The sequence below is a fragment of the Mixophyes fleayi genome, chromosome 7 (assembly GCF_038048845.1).
Source record: "Mixophyes fleayi isolate aMixFle1 chromosome 7, aMixFle1.hap1, whole genome shotgun sequence".
NCBI lineage: Eukaryota > Metazoa > Chordata > Amphibia > Anura > Limnodynastidae > Mixophyes > Mixophyes fleayi.
Window position 1 is genome coordinate 67,794,933 of NC_134408.1, and position 27,600 is coordinate 67,822,532.

At 41.9% G+C, this 27,600-nt stretch overlaps 1 protein-coding gene across 1 annotated transcript in view; it reads right to left on the reverse strand.

Moving 5' to 3' along the window:
- STK17B (serine/threonine kinase 17b) overlaps positions 1-27,600 on the reverse strand; it is a 93,295-nt gene that overhangs the window by 58,036 nt on the left and 7,659 nt on the right. Inside the window, exons 2-4 of the mRNA XM_075179945.1 lie at positions 15,127-15,245; positions 1,654-1,866; positions 1,258-1,402 (exon numbers count right to left, since the gene is read on the reverse strand). Of these exons, the coding sequence (XP_075036046.1) occupies positions 1,258-1,402; positions 1,654-1,866; positions 15,127-15,236 (468 nt within the window). The 5' untranslated portion in view covers positions 15,237-15,245. The remainder of the gene's footprint in view (positions 1-1,257; positions 1,403-1,653; positions 1,867-15,126; positions 15,246-27,600) is intronic.

The window sequence follows — 27,600 nt, forward strand, 5'->3', positions numbered from 1 at the left end:
AGAGGGGGTTACATTTATTTTAATTAGCCATGCAGTACAATACTTATTTTCATCCCTGCAGAAATGAACCCTCCCTCCCCATCGTTTATTGGTTTCAAACTAATTTTAAAAACACTGTAAAACATTCTCTTTAAATGTTATGTGATCACCACCACCATTAACATGAGGAGCATTCAAGTTCTCTGGAAAACAGCAAGTCAAATATAAATAGTATATCATCCGTTTACTGAAATTCGCTTAAGACCAACCAAATAAAGAGTAGTTGGTATTTTGTTTTAGACAAAGTATGTGCAGGCCAAAGGGGACAATAGTAAAGTGATGCAGAAGTCGACAAACCACTGAATAGGATTGAATAGCATAAACAGGTCAGGTTGGATGTAAACAAGAAAAGGTGGTATGTTACTGTTCATCAATTGGTGGCAGCAGCTCAAAACTAAACTCACAGAAATAAGTGTTTAATGCAAGTATACAACTCCTTCAAGAACCAGACAAGTCCTTAATTCAGGGTAAACTCACTCTACTAACAATGTTTACATTTTCAATCTCAAAATAGTGTTTTGCATGGAAGAAATATCCCCAACACACCTGAGTGTGTTCGATAACGTACAATATGCAATCTTGTTTTGACAATAGAAACTATGGATCAAACAAGTGTTATTTTTATTACTTATGTCAATTTTAGTAAAAACTATATCCAAATCTAAACAATATAATAAAATTTTTAAAAAACATACATTTCGGAGTAGATACATTAATTAAACGTAGACTTATTAACACGAGGGGAAAAAATAAAATTAAAAATTGTTTATGCAACAGGCTGAAGTCTGTAACGCAGGGAAGCACTATCAGAATACCAAAATGAGAGGAGGAAGCCTTCGACATGAAAAAGTAGTCTGAGTGCTCTTTAAATACAAGTGCCCGTTTGAATTTGTTGCACGAAGATGTCAGCAGTCAACTGACCACAACTCTGGGATGGGTGTTCGAAAACTAGACATGCACACGCCTGCTCTATACACCGAAGCGTGGTGTAGTGCAAAGGCAGCATCGGATCAGGTGAGTGAAAACTAGCATGTCATTTTGTGGATTCAGGCAAAATGCATACCCAATGCACTATATAAAAAATCAACCAAAAAGCTTTTTGGCTTCATGAAAACTAGGTCCTTAGTAATTGCAAAGCCCTGCAATAGTACAAGTTATTTTAGCAACTTATATTTGTACTAATGTCAAGCCTGTCATCATATCTTGACTTATAGTTACCTTAAGATCAAGATGAACAATATTGTTTTGATGCAAAAAGCTCACTCCTTCAATGATCTGCCGAAGAAGTCTACTTATTTGACTCTCAGAGACTTTATCATTTTTGTCTGTTGAACAAAGATGAAATATCTCTCCACCTGTAGCACTTGGGTACAAAAGGGAAACAGATCTTATAGGATCAAGGAAAGACGATAACATATTGATCACTCAGTCTGCTAATTTTTTGCTTAAGAGTCAACAACACGCAAATATCGAAATGTTTATATATGAAGCAAGAACATAGAGGTAACATTTAACAATGTATCCTAATTTACCACTGCAGAAATTAAAAAATAAATTAAATTAATAATCAGGATGCCAATATAAACTGTAAATTAGGTTATATACTATACTTACTATTCTAAAACTAAAATAATTTCATGGCTAGTTTCAAAGACTTCATGGAGATCCACAATGCGTGAATTTGACTTTGCCAGTTCAAGAACAGCAATTTCATGTATTATCTCTGCTCTACAGTCTTTCCCTCTCCTTCTCTTCTTTAGAAATTTGGCAGCAAATTCTCTTCCAGTAGCCTTCTCTGTGCATCGACGAACCACTGCAAATTTACCCCTGCAGAGAACAAAAGAACATTAAACTGAACAGTAATCGAAAAAAACATATAGGCCTAGTGATGGAACCGTTTTTAAAAAAAAAAAAAAAAAAATCAAGCTTCCTTACCCTGCATAGTTATTTTTACTGACTCCAGGTTTAATATAGACAATATGACTATTTGTACCAGTAACCTGAACTGCATGCCCTGGCCCTTGGCCTATGGTTTATGCTTCACTTATGTAAACAGCAGAGGTGGGTAGACTCCATAATTAGGAAAATGTATTCTGATGTCTGGATACACTTAAAACCACTCTGAAAATCATGCAAACACCTGCCTGCTTCCTCAGTGTTTTCTCAGGTTACCATGCGCAATCATCTATAATGTTGGGTTATGCAGTAGACACCACCAGCCACTTTATGACCTTATGTCACTGGGTGTCAAAATCTTTGAGTGGAAAACAATATCATGCTGGATGATTTAAGCCTTGTGCATAGGGCAGCAAATAGGTGTGTTTTTACTATATCGAGCACTTCAAAGAGTGACTCTCAGATTCTCAACTTGTGGTATGTATACACCAAAGAGTATTAATCTGAAAAGTTCATTGGGTTCTTTAGTCTGTTACTATTGGAGATGGTCACTGACCCCCGTGTTCTGGTTTTGGATTCGGTTTTGGATTACCGTCGTGTTTTGGTTTTGCAAAACCGCCATTGCGTGTTTTGGTTTTGTCTTGCTATTTTGTTGGGAAATCAATGTTTTTGGGCCTAAAGTAACCCAATTTAGTGCTCCAACTGTTTCATAGATAAGTAATCTAATTGTAGAGGTAATAAATCATCCAAAAAAACAGTTTAATTCCTGGTAGGTAGGCCTTCATTTATTCTACACACAAACCAGATTGTCTTCCTCTCCATCTATGCATATTGGCAATGCAGCCATCGTCTTTGGATGTATATTACACCCTACACTTATAGTTAAATATGTAAAGAAATGGAAAAAGGCAGTTTGCTTTCTGTCTCTAAAGGCCCCCCTCCACTTGTCGAAAATACAAACAAATTCAGCCGTTCTAGACTGTACAAAATTAAGAGAAATGGACAAAGCCAGTTTGGGGTCACTCTGTCTATGACACCCTACCCTTAAGGAGAAATTGCCCAAACAGCAGCCTTTCAAGACGGTACGTGATATGGTAATGCCACAAGTCCCTTTCCTCTTTGGGGGTAGATTGCACCCTACACTTACATAGAAAGTTTTAAAAAGATGTTATCGTCATCATCTTCATCCTCACCCTCATCAGTGTGTACGTCATCATCACAGACTATCAATTAATTTCCGCTTGAATCCGCCATTAGAGAACAGTCAGTGCTTGGATGTCTTGGATGGTGAAGGCCTTCCTCGTGGAAGATGTAGTTCATTTTATAAACATCATTTTCTCAACATTTTTGGGAAGTAACCTTCTACGGCGATCACTGACTAAGTTCCCTGCTGTGCTGAACACTCGTTCAGAGTACACACTGGAGGGTGGGCAGCTTAAGTATTGCAAAGCAAGTTTGTACATGGGTTTCCAAATGGCCTGCTTTTCTTCCCAGTAAGGAATGGGACTATGACATTTGAATATCAACTACCTCTTGAAAGTAATCCTCCACCATCCTTTGCATGTTTATACTCGTATTGGATGGAGTTATGGGCAAAGTGACACATTTTTTTGAAAAAAACCTTCAAACCAGCCCAGATGTTAAATTGTTCTGGTCTGCCCCTTGCGTCTTCCCTGCTTCTTTTTGGGAAATTAAATTTTTTACTAGCAGCAGCAGCTTGAGAAAGTGAAGGACACGTAGTCAAGCCGAGGCCCAGTTCAGCGGCCAACTTGCTGTGCAATAATTTTCTTAGGAAGCTCTGCACCACCAAGTTGATGGTGTGAGCAAAACAGGGAATGTGTTGGAAATCACCCAGCTGTAATGCTCGCACTATATTGTTAGTGTTATCAGAAATGACATACCCTGGGGAGAGTCCAAGTGGTATAAGCCATGCATCAATCACATCTCTCAGTTTGCGTAACAAATTGTCAGCTGTATGCCTGTTAGTGAAGCCGGTGATACAAAGAGTGGCCTGCCTGTGACAAATGTTACGTAGTGGTGTACATGCTGCTGCTGTTCCTGCTGGTGAAGGAGAATGACCAACCCAGTGGGCTGTCACAGTCATATAGTCTTTGGTTTGGCCACTTCCACTTGTCCACACATCTGTGGTTAAGTGGACAGTGGGCAGCATGGCATTTTTCAGCGCACTCTCTACATTTTTACACACTTTTTTGTATAGTTGTGGAATTGCTTAACGGGAGAAATATTGTCGCGATGGAATTCTGTAATGCAGACACAAAACCTCAATTAACTGTTAAAAACCAGCTGCGTTTATTGTGGAGATTGGACGCAGATCTAACACTAACATTGCAGCCATGGCGTCTGATTCGCTTGGGGACTGGGTGACTGCTGTCATATTTGCTTCCCCTCGCAAATGATTGTTTCACAGTTAATTGCATAAATGTAGGATTGCTCATTTTCTTGACCTGCCTCTGGGATGACAATTCACCCCCAGCAGCAGCAACAGCAGCAGCAGTGGGACTAACGCTTTCTTCAGAGGAATCAATAATAGTGCAGGAGTCATTCAGCCTTAAGTGGGATGCTGGGCTAACTCCGAGCGCTACTGAGGATATTGAGGAGGATGGTATGGTGGGTGTATTTTGTAGCCGTCGGGATGTCGGTGACCGGAGGGTTTTAGCTGATGATGGAGTGCTTGTAATTTTTTGGGAAGAACTTTCAGCTTTTCCCAACACTTTGCCATGAACTTAAATGGCGTAACATAGACGAGGTTCCAAGATGGTTAAGGTCCCTCCCTCGACTGATTGTGGATTGACATGCACTACAAATGGCTATACAATTGTTGTCTGGATTTGGGTAGAAATAATTCCACACATAAGAAGTGGATTTTTTTGTTTTATGCCCAGGCATGACAATGGCCTTTTTCTTGTCACGTGCCAGAACTGCTACCACTGGTGCAGGAAATACACAAACAACCTCATCCACATCCTCATTAGCGCCCTCGTCGCCTATACAAATCTCCCCCTCATCCTCTTCTAATTCCAAAGTGGCATCCTCAATATGTGTATCACCGGCTACACTCGGGCTATTAAGGTACACATCAGCAGAATGCTCATGATTAGACATCCCACTGTTGGATGGACTCTCCACAGGGATTGGTGTCATTTGTGAATCAGAGCAAACATTATCCTCTAATGCCTTACTGTTATCTTGCAGCTCGGCTTTGACGCGTAACAGTAGTTGTGTACCAATTGTAGGCTCGGTAACTTTTTGGGATCTGTCACTGATAGGTGAAGGCCTCATTCTCTCTTTGCCACTGCGTGTGTAGAATGGCATGTTGGCAATTTTTTTTTTTTTAATCGGCAGTTAACTTTTGCTCAGTAACACTTCTTTTTCGCTTCAACACAGTACATGTTTTTGGGGTGTTTGTTTTTTGGACCGATTTCGAAACACTGTGTAGTTTGACATCGCCTTGCCCAGATGACGTACTGGGAACACTAACATCAGGACTGGTGACAGAATCTGGTTGCTCATTCTGATCATATGTGGACTGCTTTGAATCCATTCTGAGCGCAAAGCACTTGTAGTCGTAAAAATTATTTGGTAAGATACTGCTGACAGATAGTAATTTTGACAGCCAGAAATATTTATGCACAATTATGGGGGACACCCCAAAAGCACTAGGGAGTGCTAAAAATTATTTGGTAGATACTGCTGACAGATAGTAATTTTGACAGCCAGAAATATTTATGCACATTTATGGGGGACACCCCAAAAGTACTGGGGAGTGCCGAATATAAAAAAAATAAAATAAACCTCTATCCTCCTCTCTTCTCTAGCGATTTTTGTTACAGCAACTGTAATAAGAATATTGTATTCTCTGTCCCTGCTCTAATCAGCCTGTGACTACACCCTGCTCTCTCCCTCTGTCAAATGGCGATGGATTGCTGTGGAGGCGTGTATTTATAATCTTGAAGTATCGCGAGAACAGACGTCACAATGACGTTCGGCCTAAATTTGAATTCGGAGCGGGCTACTCAGCTCGGTACTCGGATACCCAAAGTTTGGGTGGGTTCGGTTCTCGGGGAACCGGACCCGCCCATCTCTAGTTACTATAGACCAGTCTTCAGATTCTGATAGACACAAATTGAAAAATACAGTGATTAGCATACAAGTTTACTGGCAAGAAAGAATCCTTGGTGGTATACATATCTATTAATTGCAATTTGATTAAATGCAGTTTCTGCAACGCTTATATTATATTATAACTAGCAAATCGCTTATATTTAGAGGTTTCTAAATGATTTGCAAACACTTGAGACTTTAGTTGTTGCATAGCTGTGAGATTTGCAGTATGTGTTATATTTATTTATTAATTTATTTTTAACACACATTGGGAAGTTGTTCCTTCTGTATTAGCTAGACTAATCAAGTTTTAATGCTTCATAACAATAATGTTCGGAACATATAAAATAAAAAAGGTTTTTGAACATGTTCACAAGTTGGACGTAAGTATCTGAGGGGTCTGTCTGTCGTCTATCGGGCACATCTGCTACTCATTCAGACCTGGACGCATTTTCAACTCTGACAAAGTCGCACGCATGTGTATGCACGATATATTCAATTACATGTTGTGATTCTGTTTGCACTCCACTCTGAATTAGGCCCTTTGTCTATTACTTTATCTATCTGGATTCCTAGGAAACATATTTGTTGTGAAGGTGTAAGTTGACTGTCATATTTATGATCCATGAATGTTTGAAGAGACCTGTGAGGATTTACAACACTAGCTCCAGATGATAGTTGTTACAAAACAATTCACAATAACAACTTCAAAGATCTTCTCTCAATTCCTGTAATCAGCATCCTGCTAAAAACAGCAGTCTAGCGAGTCACCTGACCTGAGCAACTGCACAGTTTTCTTTACTCTGCAATGAGTCCTTCAGTGAAATAGCGTCGAGAAATTCCTCAGTTCTACTAAGCCTTTGCAGGAGCAAACCTTTGTTTTGGATTTCCATGCTTGCGATTTGAAAAATACTTATTTTGCTGGACTGTACAACGGTTCTATTTTCTCCAATCCTTCAACTTCGTCCTCCACTATCGCACCTTTTCCAAACCCATGACTTTGGCTTCGTCCATCACCAGTCTACCTTCATCTTTCCTTTGACTCCATCTTTTAGCTCACGACTAGTCTTCTCAGAACTAGGTGACACGATATGTCTCTAAAGCTGCCCCAGCCAACTGGTTCTCTCCTGGGAACTGCCAGCATTGTGACAGATCACCTTGGTTGTCCTTGCTTGTGCTTGGATTTCTCCATGACCAGGATATTATTCAATCTTCCTGAGAGCAGCCATAAGCACCTTGGTAAATGTCTTTTGAAATGTATACTGGTTGAAAGATAGGTAAACTAGAATTAACACCTTAGAACAAAAAAACAAAAAAAATCTGGAAAGGAAAATAATGGTGTTGCACTGCCACTGGACTGATTAGATTGACATATGAAAATCTCCTTTCTCCTTCATCCACTGGAGAACACTAGACCATGGGGTAGAGAGTCTATCTTAGAACATGGGCACTTTAAATAATTCTAAAATTAAATTCTCCATCCTCTAACACCACGCCGTCCTGAAGGGAACTTTTTCTTTCTAGCGTGCCCTCGGGACATGGTTTTTTTTGTTTGGTTTTTTGCTGGTGGAGGGGTAGCCGCAAGCAGCATGTGACCGATAGTAGGAGTGTTCTAAAGATCAGTCTAAAACAGACAGTGCCATCAGTCCTATACAGGAAAAAATAAAAATATATAGGAATGGCGCTACACAGTAACTCCTTGACAATAATTGAATTCCCCAATACATAAATCTCATATGCAGGTTATTAGATATCAAGAGTCCGTACTGAAAGGAAACAAATAGATATAGTCTCTCCACGATTGACAGTTTTTTTCGTGTCCCCAAACATAGATTAAGTATTCAAAGATGATCAGTAATCTTCTTTGCTCGGAACAAAACTCCAAATGGTTCCGGAAAAAATGAAAAAAAATAGATAAAATAATAGTGCAGACTGTTGCAACAAATCACGTAATGCACAATACCAGTGTCTAGATAACATGCATCACCCAATGTGTGATCCTCCACCCTAATAAGATAACCCCCCTCAGCGGTATACACTTACAAGAAAGTGGATATATATAGGCAGAGAAATAGATTCTTTAGAAATAGATTTCTTCTCGTCGGTATCGTTTGTATATAATAGACCTGGTGAACTTCAGAATTTAGAAAACACCAGCCAACTTTTGCCGTGTTACTTTGTAATTCCTTATAACATCTATATATATCCACAGTTAGCTCTTTATCACATGCTACATAAAACCTTTTGGGAGCTTTCCAGTTCTGCTTTTTCCCTACAGATTCTGAAAGGATACAGCGGAAAGAAATTATACTAACTATTCTAATAAAGACTCCAGAAATGCACCTTCATCTAGGGCTTATCTAGGACAGGTGCTCTTCGGCTTCAATAGAGCGCACTCCAGTTCCATGCTTGAAGGCTATGCTGGTCTCCACAATGATGAGTGTCCTGTGTCACAGTTCACCAGCATTTCTTGTGTAGTTCCCGATCCGGAAGTGACCTTGGATGCTGGTGCATTCTGAGGACATGGCAATCAAATCTCACACTTCCTTCGGCTTCTAACAGAAGTGCAATGGTCTCACATTTACTGCATTTCAAAAGCAACTAGCAGACCATGAAACCACCACAACCTGCCACAGCTAGCATTCACCACCTGCGCAACACTGAGGCCCCCCGGATGAGGGAATATCCAGGCAAGCTCTTACTTATCCCTTCCCTCGATCCTTCCAGGTCCTGTCCACAAAGATCCATGATCCTTCCTTTTTAGTTACTCACATCAAGATTCTGATAAGCAATCAGTAAAATAGACCTCTCATATTCTGCCGCAGTTAGATGCTTAATTGCCAAGACATGGAAACAGAGTGACCCTCCCTGCATTTCTGCACCGATTAATTTTATTTAGTTTATTGTAAATCTGGTGTCAGGCGCCGTCTCCGCATGGACACTTGGTGCAGGAGACGGACGCCTGCACCTTCCAAAGCAACCACGTCCTGTTGCCTAGCAGCGGGACGCTATCTCTGCTCACCTGTCTGCAGCCAGCATGTCTTACCGCCAAAATCTCCCTAACCCTATCAGGAGGCACCTTAGGGTATATAAGGCAGCCTCTGACACATATCTAGTGCCAGAGTATTAGGTCTTCAGCCTTGCTCCAGCGTTTGTTCCTGTGTTGCTGTTATTTGGATTCTGACCCCGGCTTGTTTCTGACTTCTCCTTGGTTCCTGATTCTGGCTTAGACTGATATTTGGTATTGACCCGGCTTCCTGACCATTCTCCTGCTTTTGATTTGGCTATATCCGTTCCTCTGGTTTTCACCCGGCTTGCTGACTACTCTTCCATCCTGCATCCTGGTGGGCTCTCACCGCTGCCTCAACTGTTACCTCGCCAGCTGACTGATACTGAGGGCCGCGACCTGCGCATCTCTTGCATTGAAGTCCATACCTCCTTGCGGGGGTTCCTTGTGAAAACCAGGGGCGTGTTAGACTCCGCGCCTCAGTACTCAGTAGCGCCAACTGCTGGCAGGTATCATCAATTCCACCTAGTGATTCTGACAGTATACTCCGGCCATGTCAAATGCCGAAGGCACCGGTGATCTCTCCGCTATTGACCTCCTGCAGCACCTGACTCTCCGAGTTGATCAACAAGAGGTTAAGCAGACTCAGCTTCTGCAATGCCTTCAAGGACTGGCTACGCACATGGATACCCTCCAGAGAACCCTGACTCCTCCCGGAGTATCTGTTGCTCCCGCACCCCCCGTTGTCGGCTCTCCAGCTGCACCTAATCCTACTGCAGGGATTCGCATCCCACCTCCCGAAAAATTTGGTGGTGATCCGAGAAAGTGCATACCAATCTCAACCAATGTGCTATCCAGTTCGAGCTTTCACCAGGAAATTTCTCTTCAGAACGAGCCAAGGTGGCATATATTATTTCGTTACTCACGGATCAAGCGCTTGCCTGGGCCTCTCCTCAATGGGAGCATGATGACCCCCTGTTACAAAATCCATCCTCCTTCATACAAAGCTTTAGAAAAGTGTTCCATGAGCCTGGTCGAGTTGCCTCTGCGGCCTCCAGCATTTTGAAGCTACGTCAGGGAGCCTTCCCGTTGGTCAGTACGTGATTCAGTTCAGAACTCTCGCCTCTGAACTGAACTGGAATAATGAGGCCCTTATAGCTACCTTCTGGCAGGGGCTGACAGATCGGATCAAGGATGAGTTGGTCTCCAGGGATTTACCAGCTACCCTAGATGATCTGATCTCCTTATGCATCAAGGTCGATATCCGGTATTTGGAGTGTAATCAGGAACGAGAACAATCTCGCCGGGCTAGTCCACGTTTGGTCTCCACTTTTCAGAACCCACCAATTCTACCTGAGGAGCCCATGCAGATCGGGCGTTCACGTCTAACTGTGAAGGAGTGGGAACGAAGGTTTAAAAACCATCTATGCCTCTACTGCGCTGACCCCTCTCACATTCTTTCTCAGTGTCCCAAGAGACCGGGGAAACGCCAGATCCTAGTCGGTGCAGGGAAAGCTGGTCTAGGACTGAGTACATCTTCCCCTTATTCCCCAGACAAGACGGACTTTTTGATGCCCATCATCATCCATGCTTCCCAGTGTCCGGTCTCCCTTCGGGCCTTCGTGGATTCAGGGGCAGCCGGAAACTTTATTTCTGCATCCTTAGCAGCTAACCTTCATCTTCCCCTGGAATCATTATTGCAACCCTTGGTTCTGACAGCGGTGGATGGTAACAGAGTGGCCAATGGATATATCTCTCAGGCCACCCGGCCGATCCGACTGCAAGATGGTCTCCTCCATTTTGAATGGATCTCGTTTCTAGTCCTTCCACACACTGTTAATCCGGTAATATTAGGACTGCCCTGGTTAAGGGACCATTCACCCCAATTTGATTGGCATCATGCTCAGGTTACTTCCTGGGGTCCGCTCTGCGCTGATCGATGTCTCAATAACCTACCTATTAGATGTCACGCTCTCAGACCCAGTCTTGGGTTGCCATCTGAATACGCTGCCTTCGAGGATGTCTTCAGTAAGACTGCCGCCGAGACTCTTCCACCCCACCGTCCTTGGGATTGTTCCATTGAACTTATTCCTGGAGAAAGGATTCCTCGTGGCAGACCGTACTCTCTGTCCCTCCCTGAGACTCGAGCCATGACCGAGTATGTATCTGAAAACCTCGAACGAGGATTTGTTAGAAAATCTTCCTCACCTGCCGGTGCAGGATTTTTTTTTGTAAAGAAGAAGGATGGTTCTCTAAGACCATGCATCGACTACAGACTACTCAATGCCATTACCGTGAAGAACAGGTACCCCATACCCCTGGTTTCCGAGTTATTCGATCGGATCAAAGGTGCCACAATATTCACCAAACTAGACCTCAGGGGCGCCTATAATTTGATTAGAATTCGTGAGGGCGATGAATGGAAGACCGCTTTTAACACTCGGGATGGCCACTGTGAATACCTGGTGATGCCTTTTGGCCTATGCAATGCCCCAGCGGTCTTCCAGGAGTTCATTAACGACATCTTCCGAGACCTACTCTATCTCTCAGTTGTTGTCTATCTGGATGACATACTTATATTCTCCAGAGACTTAGAATCCCATAGAGGTCACGTCAAGGAGGTTCTTTCTCGACTACGTTCCAACCACCTTTACTGCAAACTGGAGAATTGTGTCTTTGAAGCCTCTCAGGTCCACTTCCTGGGATATATTGTGTCCGGTGCTGGTCTTTCCATGGATCCTGGGAAAGTGGCTGCCATTCTCAATTGGCCACAACCATTGGGCCTTAAGGCAATCCAACGCTTTATTGGCTTCGCCAATTATTATCGGCACTTTATCCAAGACTTTTCAACACTCATTTCTCCCATTACTGCTCTCACCCGCAAGGGAGCAGCAAAATCATGGTCTGCCGAAGCCCTCAGTGCCTTCCAGTCATTAAAAAGGGCATTCTCCTCCGCCCCTATTTTGCTACAACCTGACTTGTCTCGGCCTTTCTTTGTTGAAGTTGATGCATCCTCCATTGGCATAGGAGCCATTCTTTCACAGAAAGATTCCGATGGAAAGTTTCATCCCTGTGGTTTCTGTTCCAGAAGTATTTCCTCCAGCGAATTAAACTATGGTATCGGGGATAAAGAGTTATTGGCCATCAAAACAGCACTAGAGGAGTGGAGACATTTGCTAGAGGGGGCTGATCATCCTGTTACTGTCTACACGGACCATAAGAACTTAACGTACTTGCAAACAGCTCAGTGTCTGAACCCACGTCAGGCCCGCTGGTACTTATTTTTTGCCCGATTTAATCTCATTTTGACCTTTCGACCTGGGGTTAAGAATATCAGGGCGGATGCTCTCTCCCGGTCATTTGATGATAAAGATCTTCAACCCGCCCCCACCCCCAGAACCATCTTGGATCCTACTACCATTGTGGCCCTCACCAGAACTTCAACCAAGGTTCCTCCTCCTGGTCGCTCCTTTCTCACTTCCAGGCTTTGGCCTAAGGCTCTCAAGTTGGCCCATGATTCTCTGTTTGCCAGGCATGCGGGTGTCAAGAAGACCTTCTCGTTGATTTCTAGGCATTATTGGTGGCCCTCAATCCAGGCGGACGTTAAGGCCTATGTTGACACTTGTGGAATCTGTGCCAGACACAAGACACCTAGGCAGTCTCCTGCAGGACCCTTGGTACCACTTCCTATTCCAGAGAGACCATGGACTAGTACTTCTATGGATTTCATAACCGATTTACCAGCTAGCCATGGATTCAATACTATCTGGGTGGTAGTGGATAGATTTTCCAAGTTGGCACATTTCATACCTCTCAAGGGACTTCATTCGGCTTCTATCCTTGCTAACCTTTTCATCAAGGAGATTTTCCGTCTTCACGGCTGTCCCCAGGATATTATCTCGGATAGAGGAGTACAGTTCGTGTCCAAGTTCTGGAGATCATTCTGCAAAGAGTTGGGGGTCAAGCTAAAGTTTTCCTCAGGGTACCACCCTCAAACCAACGGGCAAACGGAGAGGGTCAACCAAGACTTGGAACAATTTCTCAGGACCTACTCTTCGGGTAATCAGGCTGAATGAAGTCGTTTCTTGTGTTGGGCAGAATTTGCTCATAATAACCAGGTGCATGTATCTACTGGTTCGTCTCCATTTTTACTTACCTATGGGTTTCACCATCTCCTTTCTTTACTTTCCCAACCTGGTTCAGCGCTTCCGGCCGTGCAGAATCTCATTCAGGACTTTTCTCAAATATGGTCTCAGGTGAAGTCCAAATTATTGGAATCCTCCCGAAGCTACAAAGCTAGCGCCGATCGTCGCCGTAGACCAGTCCCCAGACTTCGAGTTGGGGGACAAAGTGTGGTTATCCACAAGGAATTTAAGACTTAGTGTTCCCACCATGAAGCTCGCACCCAGTTATATCGGACCTTTTCAAATAACTCAAGTTATAAATCCCGTGACATTCAAACTCCTTCTTCCTCCATCACTCAAGATTCACAATGCATTTCATATTGCTCTACTTAAACCCCTCGTTCTCAACAGATTTGTCAAAAGAACACCACCTCCGGTCCCAGTAAAGACTGATCATGGGGAAGAATATGAGATCAATCAGATTCTGGATTTCTGGATCTCCAGGGGTCGCCACCAATATCTTGTTGACTGGAGGGGTTATGGCCCCGAGGAGAGATCTTGGATCGATGTACAAAAGATACATGCCCCTCGCTTATTGGCCAAATTCAAGAGGGAGAGAGAGGCGACCTTGCAAGCCCTGAAAAAGAAGAAAGGGGAGAGTACTGTCAGGCACCGTCTCCGCACTGACACTTGGTGCAGGAGCCGGACGCCTGCACCTTCCAAGCAACCACGTCCTGTTGCCTAGCAGCGGGACGCTATCTCTGCTCACCTGTCTGCATGTCTTACCGCCAAAATCTCCCTAACCCTATCTGGAGGCACCTTAGGGTATATAAGGCAGCCTCTGACACATATCTAGTGCCAGATTATTAGGTCTTTAACCCTGCTCCAGCGTTTGTTCCTGTGTTGCTGTTATTTGGATTCTGACCCCGGCTTGTTCCTGACTTCTCCTTGGTTCCTGATTCTGGCTTAGACTGATATTTGGTATTGACCCGGCTTCCTGACCATTCTCCCGCTTCGGATTTGGCTATATCCGTTCCTCTGGTTTTGATTCGGCTTGCTGACTACTCTTCCATCCTGGTGGGCTCTCACCGCTGCCTCAACTGTTACCTCGCCAGCTGACTGATACTGAGGGCGGCGACCTGCGCGTCCCTTGCAGCGAAGTCCATACCTCCTTGTGGGGGTTCCTGGTGAAAACCAGGGGCGTGTTAGACTCCGCGCCTCAGTACTCAGTAGCGCCAACTGCTGGCAGGTATCATCAATTCCACCTAGTGATTCTGACATCTGGGAATCCTAGCTTTACCTATAATCCTAATTTCACCCCACCTGAATCTTTCCACTATTCTATCTATCTCCTGCCCTATGACTAAAGCTCCATTACCCCTTTCTCAGAGTCAAGTCCATCACCAAAATGTCCACTTCCATACCTCTTGGAGGTATTATCTTTCATTTATGACAACTAGCTGCCCCCCTCCCCCACCTCACTCCTCCTACACCTCCCATCCCAATTTAAACCTTTTGGTAAAAATATATGAACAAAATTTGGGGTATTTTATTTTTTGGAATGCTCTTGATCTATTGTTTTCAGTATTGTATTTTTAGTGTGATTAATTTTTATACCTATATTTTGTTAAATTTTGTATTTGGAATTTCAAAAAAGGGGAAAACCAATTAAAAAAACCCATCTCTCTACTCTGACACAGATTATACTCAACTTGACCAGACAGAAGAGAAAAAAAAAAAAAGAAAACCTAAGAGGAGGAGTCAAATTCTCTACATTGTTTTCCTTTCCCTACATCTGATCAGCTGATCAAGAAGAGAGTTAACCTGTTTGATGGGGCTGCCAGGGAATCAGAAGAGGAAAGGAAAGATTTCAATTGCTTATAAACTCAGAACAGCAAAAAATATTTTCTACAACAGTATCTATGAAGTATTTCTTACCTGCCCAGTGGGATGGTTTCTACAGAGTATGAACTGTGAAAGTTTTCAGTCTTGATCAATGTCTGAATTGTGACATATAAACAATCCTGGGCAATTTCACTTCTCAGCATACTGACTGCCTGCAAGTGATACAATATAAATATATACAAAAATATATATAAAATTTCACAGGAAAAATGTTTCTGACTTCAATAGGAACATTTAGGAAAAAATATTTTTATATCTTGTGCAAGCTCAAATATTATTGTATTGGAATAATTAGACTATTAGAAACACGTCAAGTCAACACCACAAGAATTACTACTGGAACAATTCATTTCTGTACATCCGTTAAGCTAATCGAACATTTAAGCTACAATTAATGACCTGTAGGAGCAGTGAAGCATAAATTTATTTTTCGATTGACATTTTTTGTTAGGAGTTTGGGACATTTGATAGCCAGATGTTCTGAAATGCAGAGTATAATTTGAATAGATAGATATCTGCAACACTTTCTTTCTAAACTTTTCTCATGTACCATCCCCCACCATTGTATGTCATATGTTCACCAAGTAACCAATATGCAGGTGGACAAAATTTCAGGGTGAAACTATTTGCAAAGTTACATCTTACATTGCTAATTTTGAAGAATAAATTATTCATTATGACTCCCTGAAATAGGGATGAACTCCCTCACTCCCTGAAGAGTCTGGCATTCTCCCTGATGCTGAGCCAGTACAAGACGTGGTTGGCTTCGCCATCTGTGGAGTGATGACACAGTTCAGAAATTGTGTCCTTTGTCCATGTATTAATGCCTATGGAGGTGGCCATTTTCATGGAGACCAATATTTAATCAAAGACTGACAACATTACTTCAGTAATGGAGAAAAAGATGTAAAAGACTTCAATCTCTTGAGATTCATTAGTTGCTTTTCTTTAACGCATAGTTGCCTACTCTCCCAGAATGTTTGGGAGACTCCGCATTTCTGGAAGACCTCCCGAGAGAGCAGGGCAGCCTCCCGGTTCTGGCCCCCGCAATAGATAAGTGACAGTGCTTAATGACACAAATATTGCGTCATCTTAGCCCCACCCCCTGCTGTAGTTGGCCAAAATTGTGACAATCGTTTAGGGGGCTGGGCCAAAATGATGTGATTTGTCAAGCACAGCCCCCGCATGCCCACCTCCCCAGGATCTCCCTGAAATCAATGAGGAAAAGTTGGCAAGTATGTTTAATTTTAAGAGAAATACAGTTATACTTTGTTTAACAGTGATGGGCACCAAGTTTTAATGCTGTCTTTCCTTTTGCTCCCTGCCTCATTCTCTCCCCTTCCACAGTTACCCACACACTCACTACCTTATCGGTTGCCAAATGACTCTTACTTACTATGCAAATACTTCAAGACCGTTAGACCATTTTAAATGCACACCCCCATACTTGGATGGTGTATGTGCCTCCCACTGTACTCAATTCTTCTCTGCTGTAGGGAGCTATGATTACATCAGTCTTCCACAAAAGGAAAAGTACAGACCAAAAAGGGGTGCAATTTCACGTCATTGCTTCTAATTACTGCACTGGGATTTTAAAACCTATTAACTTGTCTGACAGAAATGACAACATAACAATGAAAACTTTACATTATCTTTCAAGCTATGTACAGTGAGGCAGGGGTTGCTGTTTGTGTGCTCGGTTACAATTATTATATTCTTAGATTTTTTTGAATGCAAGGAGATGGTTAGAGTAGTACAGGCAGCTACATTATAAATACCTTTCATCAAGGCTACTAGTATCAGCAATTCATATACACTAGTTGAGGTTGAGTATGCTCTTGCTGTGAGAATTCCAACCGTGAAGCGTGGCTTCCAGTAATTCCTGAACAGGTGCACAAGTACACTACAGGGATCTAGTGTTGTCAGGTAATTGCTCAATGGCAACCACTTCAGTGAAAACATATGAGATAAGGGGCTGTAGAAACAGAGGGATTAGGACACATTCTGCCCCAACAGCACCATTGCCGCCCACCAGGTTTCCAAGCTGCTGCTGCTTTCTAATCAAAGCAGGGAGCTGCTATGCTATGTTGACAATCACCTACAGTTTAGTAGTCAGGGGCGAACTGGCCATCTGGCACATGCTAGAAGGGCTAATGGCTAGGTGGGTCTCTGCAAACTGGCCATTACATCCTACCGGGACCTGAAAGGTAATGGGGCCAGCCATAGCCTATAAGTGGCAGGTTGTTGCAATGTGTGTGTGTGGGGTGGGGTGGGGGTGAGGGAGGGGAAATGGTGGCCGCTGTAATGTGGGGGGTGATGTTGGTCACTGTAATTTGGAGGGTAATGGTGATGCCATTTCATTTAATAGGGGGGCCTATTAATTTAAGCCTTTGATTGAAATGGATAATTTTTCAGTGCAGACAGAACAATGTTCAAGTCTAAATGTGAAACTGGTTTCCTGAAACTTGAACGTTTAGTGATTTGATAGCTATGCACTTACAAAGACTCTAAATGGAATGGTTTAACGTGACCAATATATTGATTGTTGAGAACACCAATTGATTAATAATCTACAGGCTTAAGACGACACATTCCTGGAATAATGTAGGAGTATTTCTAAGTGTATTTACAAGAAAATTACCCCCTCAGGCTTTTCAGTAAGTAGGTTTCAAGATCTAAGCATCTGCATTATAGAACTGGTCCTTGTGATAGAAAATCAGGTCACTGTGGAAGTTCTCATGTTGTCTTATTGGACCAGTTATGGAGAAAATTAGTATCTAACACTGTAAAAGCCAAGCTGGGGTTACAAGAATAACTTGAATTTTGACCAATTCTCTTCAAGAGACGTTGACTAAAAAAAAGGTAGAGATGCAAGTTGTCTAAAGTGCTGCCAGTGTGTCCTAAAATGGTTTCAGGGTCTTTTTAGTGACTTGCAAAGTACCCCAGCTACTCGACTGTACTGCAAAAGCAACTTGGTTAGAGCTGAACAGTGTAATTGCTGTATGACAAGCACTAAATTTTTCCACTTAATGCTCCACCTGTAATATGGGCTTGGCAAGTGGAGAATATTTTTTTTTTTTGTTTATTAAATATTTAATAGTCATTTTCATTGAAAGTATTTTCATGTTACAACAAAAACCCTTACTCACCATTTCAACAAAAATGCATTGCCAAACACTGCACATATTCTATATCTACTGATATACTCCTTCCATCGCCTAGTACTCGATATAAAATCAACTGTATATACACCAATCAGCCACAACATTGAAACCATCTGCCTAACATTGTCTAGGGTCCCCCTCATTTCACCAAAACAACTCTAACCCGTCTAGGGTATGGAATCCACAAGACCACTGAAGGTGACCTGTGGTATCTGGCACCAAGACGTTAGCAGCAGATTCTTTAAGTCCTGGAAGTTGGGGCCTCCATGACTCAGACTAGTTTTTCCCAACACATACCACAGATGGTCGATCGGATTGAGATCTGGGGAATTTGGAGGCCAAGTCAACACCTTGAACTCTTTGTTATGTTCCTTAAACCATTTCTGAACAATTTTTGCAATGTGTCAGGATGCATTTTCCTGCTGAAAAAGTATACTGTTGTCATGAAGGGCTGTACTTAGTGTAGAAAAATGTTTATGTATGTGGTAAGTGTCAAAATAACATCCACATGAATGCCAGGACCCAGCAAAACACTGTCCAGAGCATCACACTGCCTTTGCTGGCTTGCCTTCTTCCCATAGCACCAGGATGCAGTCTCTCTTCCTCAGGTAAACGATTCACAAGCACCTGGCCATTCACATGCTGTAAAAGAAAATGTGATTAATCAGACTAGGCCACCTTCTTCCATTGCACCATGGTCAAGTTCTGGCGCTGACTTGTTCATTGCAGGCACTTTCAGCAATGGACAGGGTTGAACATGAGCCCGGTCTACAGCTACACAGCGAGCTGCGATGCACTGCGTGTTCTGACACCTTTCTATCATAGCCAGCTTTAACCTTATCAACAATTTGTGCTTCAGTAGATCTTCTGTGGAATTGGACCAGACTGGCTAGCTTTCGCTCCTTACACGCATCAATGAGCCTTGGCTTCCCATGACCCTGTCGCTGGTTAACCAGTTGTCCTTTCTTGGATTACGTTTGGTAGGTACTAACCACTGCATACTGAGAAAGCCCCAAAAGACCTGCCATTTTGGAGATACTCTGATCCAGTGGTCTAGCCATCACAATTTGGCTGCTGTCAATTTCACTCAGATCCTTACGCTTGCCCATTTTTCCTGCTTCCAAAACATGAGCTTCAAGAATACACTGGTCACTTGCTGCCTAATATATCCCATCCCCTGAGAGGTGCCATTGTTATTAAATTCACTTATCAGTGGATCTAATATTGTGGCAGATAGGTGAATATTCATATATATATATATATATATATATATATATATATATATATATATATAGAGAAGTATACATATAAAAACAGATGACTAACTGAACCAGTTTAGACCAATATTATAACTCACCCAGAATACACGTTAGGTTATTACAATCATCAGCTTGGGACAAAAGCTCATACAGAATTCAACTACTTAGACCAGATGTGTAAATGTTTGGACGGGATGTCAAATATGTGCACGTATTTCTTATGTGCCAGGGATTTTTTTTACAAAGGACAACATAAGGATATTAGAAGGTATTGGATTGAACCACTTCATGACTATTATAACCTTCACTAGCATCAATACATTTGTAAAATACACAGTAGTTGATGTTATTAAGAAGTTCACATAGGTATTACTCAAAGATGAATCTTTGCATTAAGCAAGTGTGTCTCAACCCCAGTATCATGGATGCGACTTACTAGAAACATAGAATTTGGCGATAGATAAAAACCACTTGGCCCATCTAGCCTGCCCATTTTTTAACCTAAGGTAATCTCCAACCCTATTTGATCCTTAGTTCTTTGTAAAGATACCCTTATGTCCACCCTAGAGGCACAGAATCAGACACGCCCTTATATAAATGTCATCAGAAAACAGCTTAATACACTTTTTATATCTCGCATGAAATCAGCCCTTACTAAATTGCCTCAGAAATTTTACTCTATGGGCAACAGAGCCAGTCGGCTCTTGGCCCGCAAACTCAGAGGTAAGCAGGCTAAAAATCGAATAAAAGCTATTCATGATTTGAGGGGTATTAAGATCCACAACCCCGCCGATATAGCAAATCAATTTGCTAAATACTATACCAAGCTTTACAACCTTCGAGATGAGGGCGATACGGTACAGCCAACAGAACTGTCCATATCTAACTTCCTTCATGACCTTAATCTTCCTTCACTGGATCATGAAAGCCTGGAGCTGATTAATCTCCCTTGGTCTCAGCAAGAGGTTGAAGAAGTTATTAAGGCCCCTGGTCCGGATGGCTTTGTTAATGCTTTTTATAATACATTTAAATGGGAGCTGGCCCCGCTTCTTACCAATCTCTATAATGACGTTTTGACGGGAGGTAGCTTCCCTGCTGAGATGTTAGTTAATAATAACGATCCCCAAATCTGGTAAGGATTACTCTCACTGTAAGAACTATAGACCTATAGCACTACTCAATACCGACCTAAAAATTTATGCTAGGTTGATAGCTGATCGTCTACTACCTCAGCTTATCCATCCGGACCAGGTGGGCTTCATATTGGGATGCCAGGCGTCAGATAACACACGGCGCATTTTGGATGCGGTAGATCTTCTGGCTGGGACCGGGGAGGAGCTTGTGATGCAATCCCTTGACGCAGAGAAAGCGTTTGATAGGCTACATTGGCTCTACATGAAGGAAGTTCTACTTAAATTTGGCTTTCAGGGTAACATCTTACATTCTATATTAGCTTTATATCAGGGACCTCCTGCGAGAGTATTTAGCAATGGTTTCCTATCCTCCTCCTTCTCTATTACTAATGGAACAAGGCAGGGGTGCCCCCTCTCTCCCCTGATGTTTGTCATGGCCATTGAACCCTTAGCTCATACAATTAGACAGGCTTCTCATTTCCCAGGCATTACCTTTCACTCCCACACACAAACTATGTCTGTTTTCAGACAACGTGTTTCTGTTTGTCACCAGCCCGGAGACCTCGTTGTCAGCCTTGGAATGCATTCTGGATGATTACAGTTCGGCCTCATTTTACAAATCGAATATTACTAAATCTGAGGCTCTACCTATTAATATTCCACAATCCTCACTATCGTACTTGCAAAAGAAATTTCCGTTTGTATGGGTAAAAGACTCTTTGCTATATTTGGGTATACATATCCCCCCTACCTTATCTACAGTATTCGAAATCAACTTCACTCCAATTTTTTCGCATCTCGCCTGTTTAACTTAGAATTGACTTGACTTCGAGGTCTCCTGGCTGGGTCGTATAGCTGTCTTCAAAATGATGCTTTTACCTAAATTAATGTATATTTTCCGCACTATTCCATATATCGTACCTAAACGAATGATGGCCCGCTTCCATACCCTAATGATGTCATATGTGTGGCGCCAGAAACGCTCCCTACTTTCCTATAAACGCATGGCCTTATCTAAACAATGTGGGAGGTTGATGCTTCCTAACCTAACGTATTACCAAGAGGCCTGCATATTGAGTCACCTGGGTGAATGGGCGCTCCCGCATGCTTCGAAGCCATGGGTGGATTTGGAAAGAGCTCTGTGTCCTAGTTACCCACTGTTAGACCTTCTCTTGACAACAAGTTCCGCTCGCCCATCTGCTGTGTGTAGGTTACGGTCCATCTCGGATGCCATGCAGGTGTGGGATAGGATCATTGGGCTGCACACTAATTTTACACTCCCATCTCGCAATCTATCTCTCCAGGCAGTATGTCAACTCATCCTAGAGTTAAGTCTGGTTGTTTGGAAAGAGAGAGGAATCTCCTTCCTATCGGATCTGTTTGCCCAAGGCCTTTTTCTCTCCTTCGCTCACCTACAAGATCGTTACAGTCTACCATCCTCTGAGACATACTTGCAAATTAGACATTGGGTTGGAACGGTCTCTAAGACCCCCCAATCCTTCATGTCGCTCCCATCAACGGCCTTGGGTAGACTGACAAAGAGCGGCAGTAGAGGCGGAATAACATTTTGGTCCCACTATATTCACTGCCTGATTCCCACAAACAAAACTCCTGCACAAATCCAATGGGAAACGGATTTGAATCTAACTCTTACCGAACAACAATGGGAAAAAATTTACGTAAACTCCCACCGTATGTCTAAGTGTATTAACCATACAGAGATGCAGGTCAAACTTATTAACCGACTGTACCTTACTCCAGAGCGGTTGCACAGGTTATGGCCAGGCCAATTGAAATTTTGCTGGCGCCAATGTGACCAAGTAGCGGACATCTTCCATGTCTTCTGGACATGTTCAGTGCTTCAGCCGCTGTGGAGTGAAGTATTTGCCTTAAACTCAACTGTCTTAAAGACTCCTGTTGCCCCAGATTCGGCTTTAGCTCTACTCCATGTCTACCCGACCTCCATTCCAAAGCATGATCGGTACCTAGTGGGCCACATATTGATAGCTGCTAGAGCGGCAATAGCGCAAAACTGGAAGTCCCACATTCCTCCAACTATTACTCGAATCATTTCTAAGATACAGTATAGCTTTGAGATGGAAACAACAGATACGCCCTATTCCTCATCGGCATCAGCCCCTATTATAAGATGGTTCAGATGGCATGAATATATTACAGACGGCCCAGGGGCTCCCCAGGATATCTCTGGTTACCCAACGACTCATTCACCAGCAGCCCTTGTAGAATCCCCCCAGCCCATTGACCAGCTCCCATCCCCGGGTATTCTCCCCCTAGAGGAGCTATCTTCAGATAACCACAGTGAAAGTTAAAGTTAATATGTCTTACTGTTTCTCATATTTGTAAATACATACTGTTGATACTGTGTGCCTTGGATTAATTGAGTGATTCCTTTCCCCTTGCGTGGGGAACACCTATGTGTGTCCCTTTGTATGTATTTTTTTCTCCCCCCTTTTTTTTTCTCTGTACCTCATATAATTTTGCAAAATCTGAATAAAAATATTGATGCAAAAAAAAAAAAAAATATACCCTTATGTCTATTCAAAGCATGTTTATATTGCTCTACTGTATTAGCCTCCATCATCTCTCATGTGAGGCTATTCCACTTATCCACTACACTTTCTGTGAAGTAATGTTTCCTAAAAAATTTCTCTGAACTTACGCCCCTCTAGTTTCAGTACATGTTCTCGTGTTCACTTCTCTTCCTTTGAAGAATGCTTCCCTCCTGTACCATGTTAAAACTCTTGATATATTTGAAAGTTTCTATCATGTCCCCCCTTTCTCTCCTCCAAACGATACATATTAGGATCTTTTAGTCTTTCCGGGTAAGTTTTGTGATGCAGGACATTCCCCATTTTAGCTAACCTACTTTATACAGTCTCTTATACATTTATACCCATCTGGAGATATGCATGGCCTCTACAACTAAGCGCAGTATTCTAGATGGAGGATAATGTCCTTTACAGTAGCATTATTACTTTTTTCTTTCTGCTACCGATTCCTCCTCCTAAGCAATCAAGCATCTTACTTGCCTTTCTCATTGTTTTGTTACATTGCTTAACCGCATATAAGTCATCTGAAATAGCGCCTCCTAGATCCTTTTCCTATTCAGTAGTTTCCATTAAGGTGCCATTAATACTATATTTAGCCAGTGTGTTTTTGACACACAAGTCAATGATTTTGCATTTGTTGGGATATAACTGTAGTAGCAACACTCTTGACCATTCCTCTAGTCTACTTAGATCAATCACTTGTTTTACCCCTCCTGGGGGTAAATGTATCAAGCTGAGAGTTTTCCAGCGGGTTTGAAAAGTGGAGATGTTGCCTATAGCAACCAATCAGATTCTAGCTGTCATTTTGTACAATGTAATAAATAAATGATAACTAGAATCTGATTGGTTTTTCAAACCCACCAGAAAACTCTCAGCTTGATACATTTACCCCATGATGTGTTAACCCTGTTGCACATATTTGTGTCCTCTGCAAAAAGGCATACTTTCCCTTAAATACAATTTGCCATGTCACCAATAAACATATTAAAAAGCACTGCTCCAAATACAGATCCCTGGGGTACTTCACTGGTAACCTTTCCCTTTTGTGAATGCACACCATTTACTGTAACTCTCTGTTTTCTATCCTGCAACAAAGAACTTATCCATTCAACCATCTTACAAGTCAATCCCAAACTTTTGAGTTTATTTAACAATATGGGACAGTGTCAAAAGCCCTATTAAAGTCTAGATAAGCTACATCTACGGCCTCTTGATCTATTAATTTATTCACCCAGTCAAAGCACAAATCAATAAAATTTGCTTGACACGATGTCCTCCAGTAAATCCATGCCGTTTGGGATATTGTAAATTGCTGGATTTGAGATATTCTACAACTCTTTCTTTTAAGAGTGTTTTCATCAATTTCCATAAGTTGTAAGGCTCACTGGTCAGTAGTTGCTTGTCTCTTCCTTGCTTACACTCTTGTGCAGTGGGACTAAATTCACTGGAATTACTTCTGTAGCTAATGACTGGTTGAATAATTCTGTTAATGGTGTTACCAGCACCGCTTTAAGCTATTTTAGTATCCTTGGATTTATCCCATCTGGCCCCATTGATTTATCGACTTTCAGTTCTGAGAGTTCTGTTCTGTAAATGTACTTGTATCAACCTCACGTTTATGAATATACGTGCAACATAAACGTGGGCCCTTCTCCTCTCTTTCTGTAGTGAACATTGACCAAAAAGAATTATTTAGATGATCTGCCATTACCTTGTCTCCCTCAACAAGACACTCACTCTCTGCCTTTAGTCTTATTACTCTTTCTTTTGTTTTTATCCTTTCACTTGTATATCTAAAAAAAAAAAAAAGTTTTGCCCCATTTACATACGGAGTTGGCCATTTTCACATCAGCTTGTGCCTTTGCACATCTGATTACCTTCTTAGTCTCCTTCTGTCTAACAAGATACACCTCTGTCTTTATTATTCTGAGCCTGCTTATATTTCCAAAAAGCCATCTTTTTGCTTTCATAATACTTGCTATTTATTTTGCAAACCACACTGGCTTCTTTTTCCTTTTCCTAACCCTTTTGATACAAAAGGTCTGTTGCTTTTAGTACTGCACTTTTTAATTTTTCCCACCTCTGCTGCACCTTTCAACATACTCTACTCTGCCAAAGACTTGCTTACACATTTTCCCATCTTTACAAAGTCAGCCTTCCAAAAATCTAACACCTTTAGTTTTGTGTGGTATGAATCGATCTATGCCTTTATACTAAACCATATTGCTTGATGGTGAATGGAATTAGGGTCTCACCCACATTTACGGCAGATATTCTGTCACCATTTGTAAGTATTAAGTCTTATATATGATAGTGGGCTTTCTCACTAATTGCTTGAGGGATGCTCACTGCAAGGAGTTCAGAATGTCCCTACCTCTAGTGGAACCTTGTTGTCTATAGATCACCCCAGTACAAAGAATAGCCTTCTCCCCCATTGGGGAACTCAATTGGCGGCGTTACGGCTAAAAGTAACGTGGCCTGCACTTAATTACCATTATTACAGTAGTTTCAACGGCGGCTTTTTGCTCGCAGCTCAGGAAAGCCAGTTTAAAACTACCGTAATAACGGTAATAGTTTTAATGCCATGCTAATTCGGGGGGAATTCAATTCCCCCCTAAGAGCTTTGCCTTGTTTCGCCTATTCTTAGCTATGTTCATCTCCTTTCCTGTGTTTATTTTCTTTTGATCTGCACTGTCTTTTGTTGCCACTCACAGTAAAACTTGCCAACAAATGCAGATATATGATCTTTGTAGAATATAAAACTGTATGTGTATACATTATACAATAGGTAGCCTTACATGGAGTGCTGAAAATTTTTTTAAATAGGCTATTATCCTCAATTGGACACAGTGCTTTGTCAAGACACGCCTAGAGGTATCCGTAAAAAAAATATATACATCACACCAAATCTTGCCTTAGCATTAAAATCAGTTACATATAACTGCCCAACAGATGCAACATGACCCTTTTCCCAAATTGAGGGGAGGGGGGGGGATTCCATTTTACACGGCTTGGGAGACATAAATGTGTGCATGGGTCTATTTCTTTAGTGACAAAAAGTTTGTTCGCAGTAATCAATGTATTTCTAGTCTGGATCCTCTCATCTCATCCTGCTCAATCAATTGCATCGAAAAAGCACACTAACATCAATTCCAGTATCTTCCAGAAACCAAGTTCTAAGCTGTGCCAATTGTGCAGTAAGGTAGTATCTTCTAAAGTTTTGGGGCATCAACCCTGTTCTTTTTGGGAAGTTGGAGGATAGAGTCTTATTCGGTTACACGTGCCAGGCCAGATCAGGAAATGCAAGATTTTTTTTGTTTTTGTTAAATTTCCCTGGTAGGTTTATACGTGCATGTTATAGTAGACACTAATTTAGGTTGTACCACCTTTTTAATAAGTTTTAACCTGCCTGCAACTTGAGTGGAAGATAGTTACAGGTATGCGATATTGACTATAGAGCATTTAAAATTGACATAATCAACCCACTCAGCGACAAATATATTTTAATCTATTTGTCCAGATTAGGGGAAATTGCCTTATAGAGTCAGACAAGAAAAATACTAGTTTTTATTTTGGGACCAGAAAATATTCCAACACTTTAGCAACTTCCAGCATAGCCACAAGAGAAGCATCAGTATCACCCAGGAAGAGAAGCATGTAATCAGCTTGAAGGGCAATGGTGCCAACTCTGTCTCCTACCATTAACTGTGTAATACTGGGATTATTAAAGATTTTGCAAGGCAGCTGCTCAATGGCCAGGACAAATAATACTGGCGATAGTGCTGAAAAAGAACCATCACCCAGCAATTAACCCCTATCCTTGATAATTCAGCCACATAAATCATTCTGTCTATAAAATCTTCACCAGAACAAACCGTCACATGGTTTTGCAGAGGAAGACCCACTCAATTGAGTCAAGTGTATTTACAGTGTGCAAAGAAACTGCCACATCCTCCCTGTCTTTAGTATGTGGGATCTGTAGGTGAGTAAACAGCCTCCTGAGATTTACAACAGTAGACTTCCAGGCATAAAGTCAGTCTGATTATAATAATTATTTTCCTCAAATACCTTTTTTAATATAATGGTGTGATTTTTGCAAACACCTTTACATCTATAGTCAAGCGAGATATTGGCCTGTATGATTAAGGTAATAATTGATTTTTGTCTGGTTTATATAACACTATTATTAAGGCTTCTGACAGAGACAGACAGTGTTTGCTCATTTCTCACCTGCTCAAGGGTTTCATTGCAAACATTGCTTCATGTGCATACAAATCTTTATAACATACTCACTTCAGCTGGTGGATCCTGGGTTCAACTGGCATTGTTGTTGCCATTTTTGTTCCTACTTTAGTCATCTATCAGGCATCCTCAGTAACAG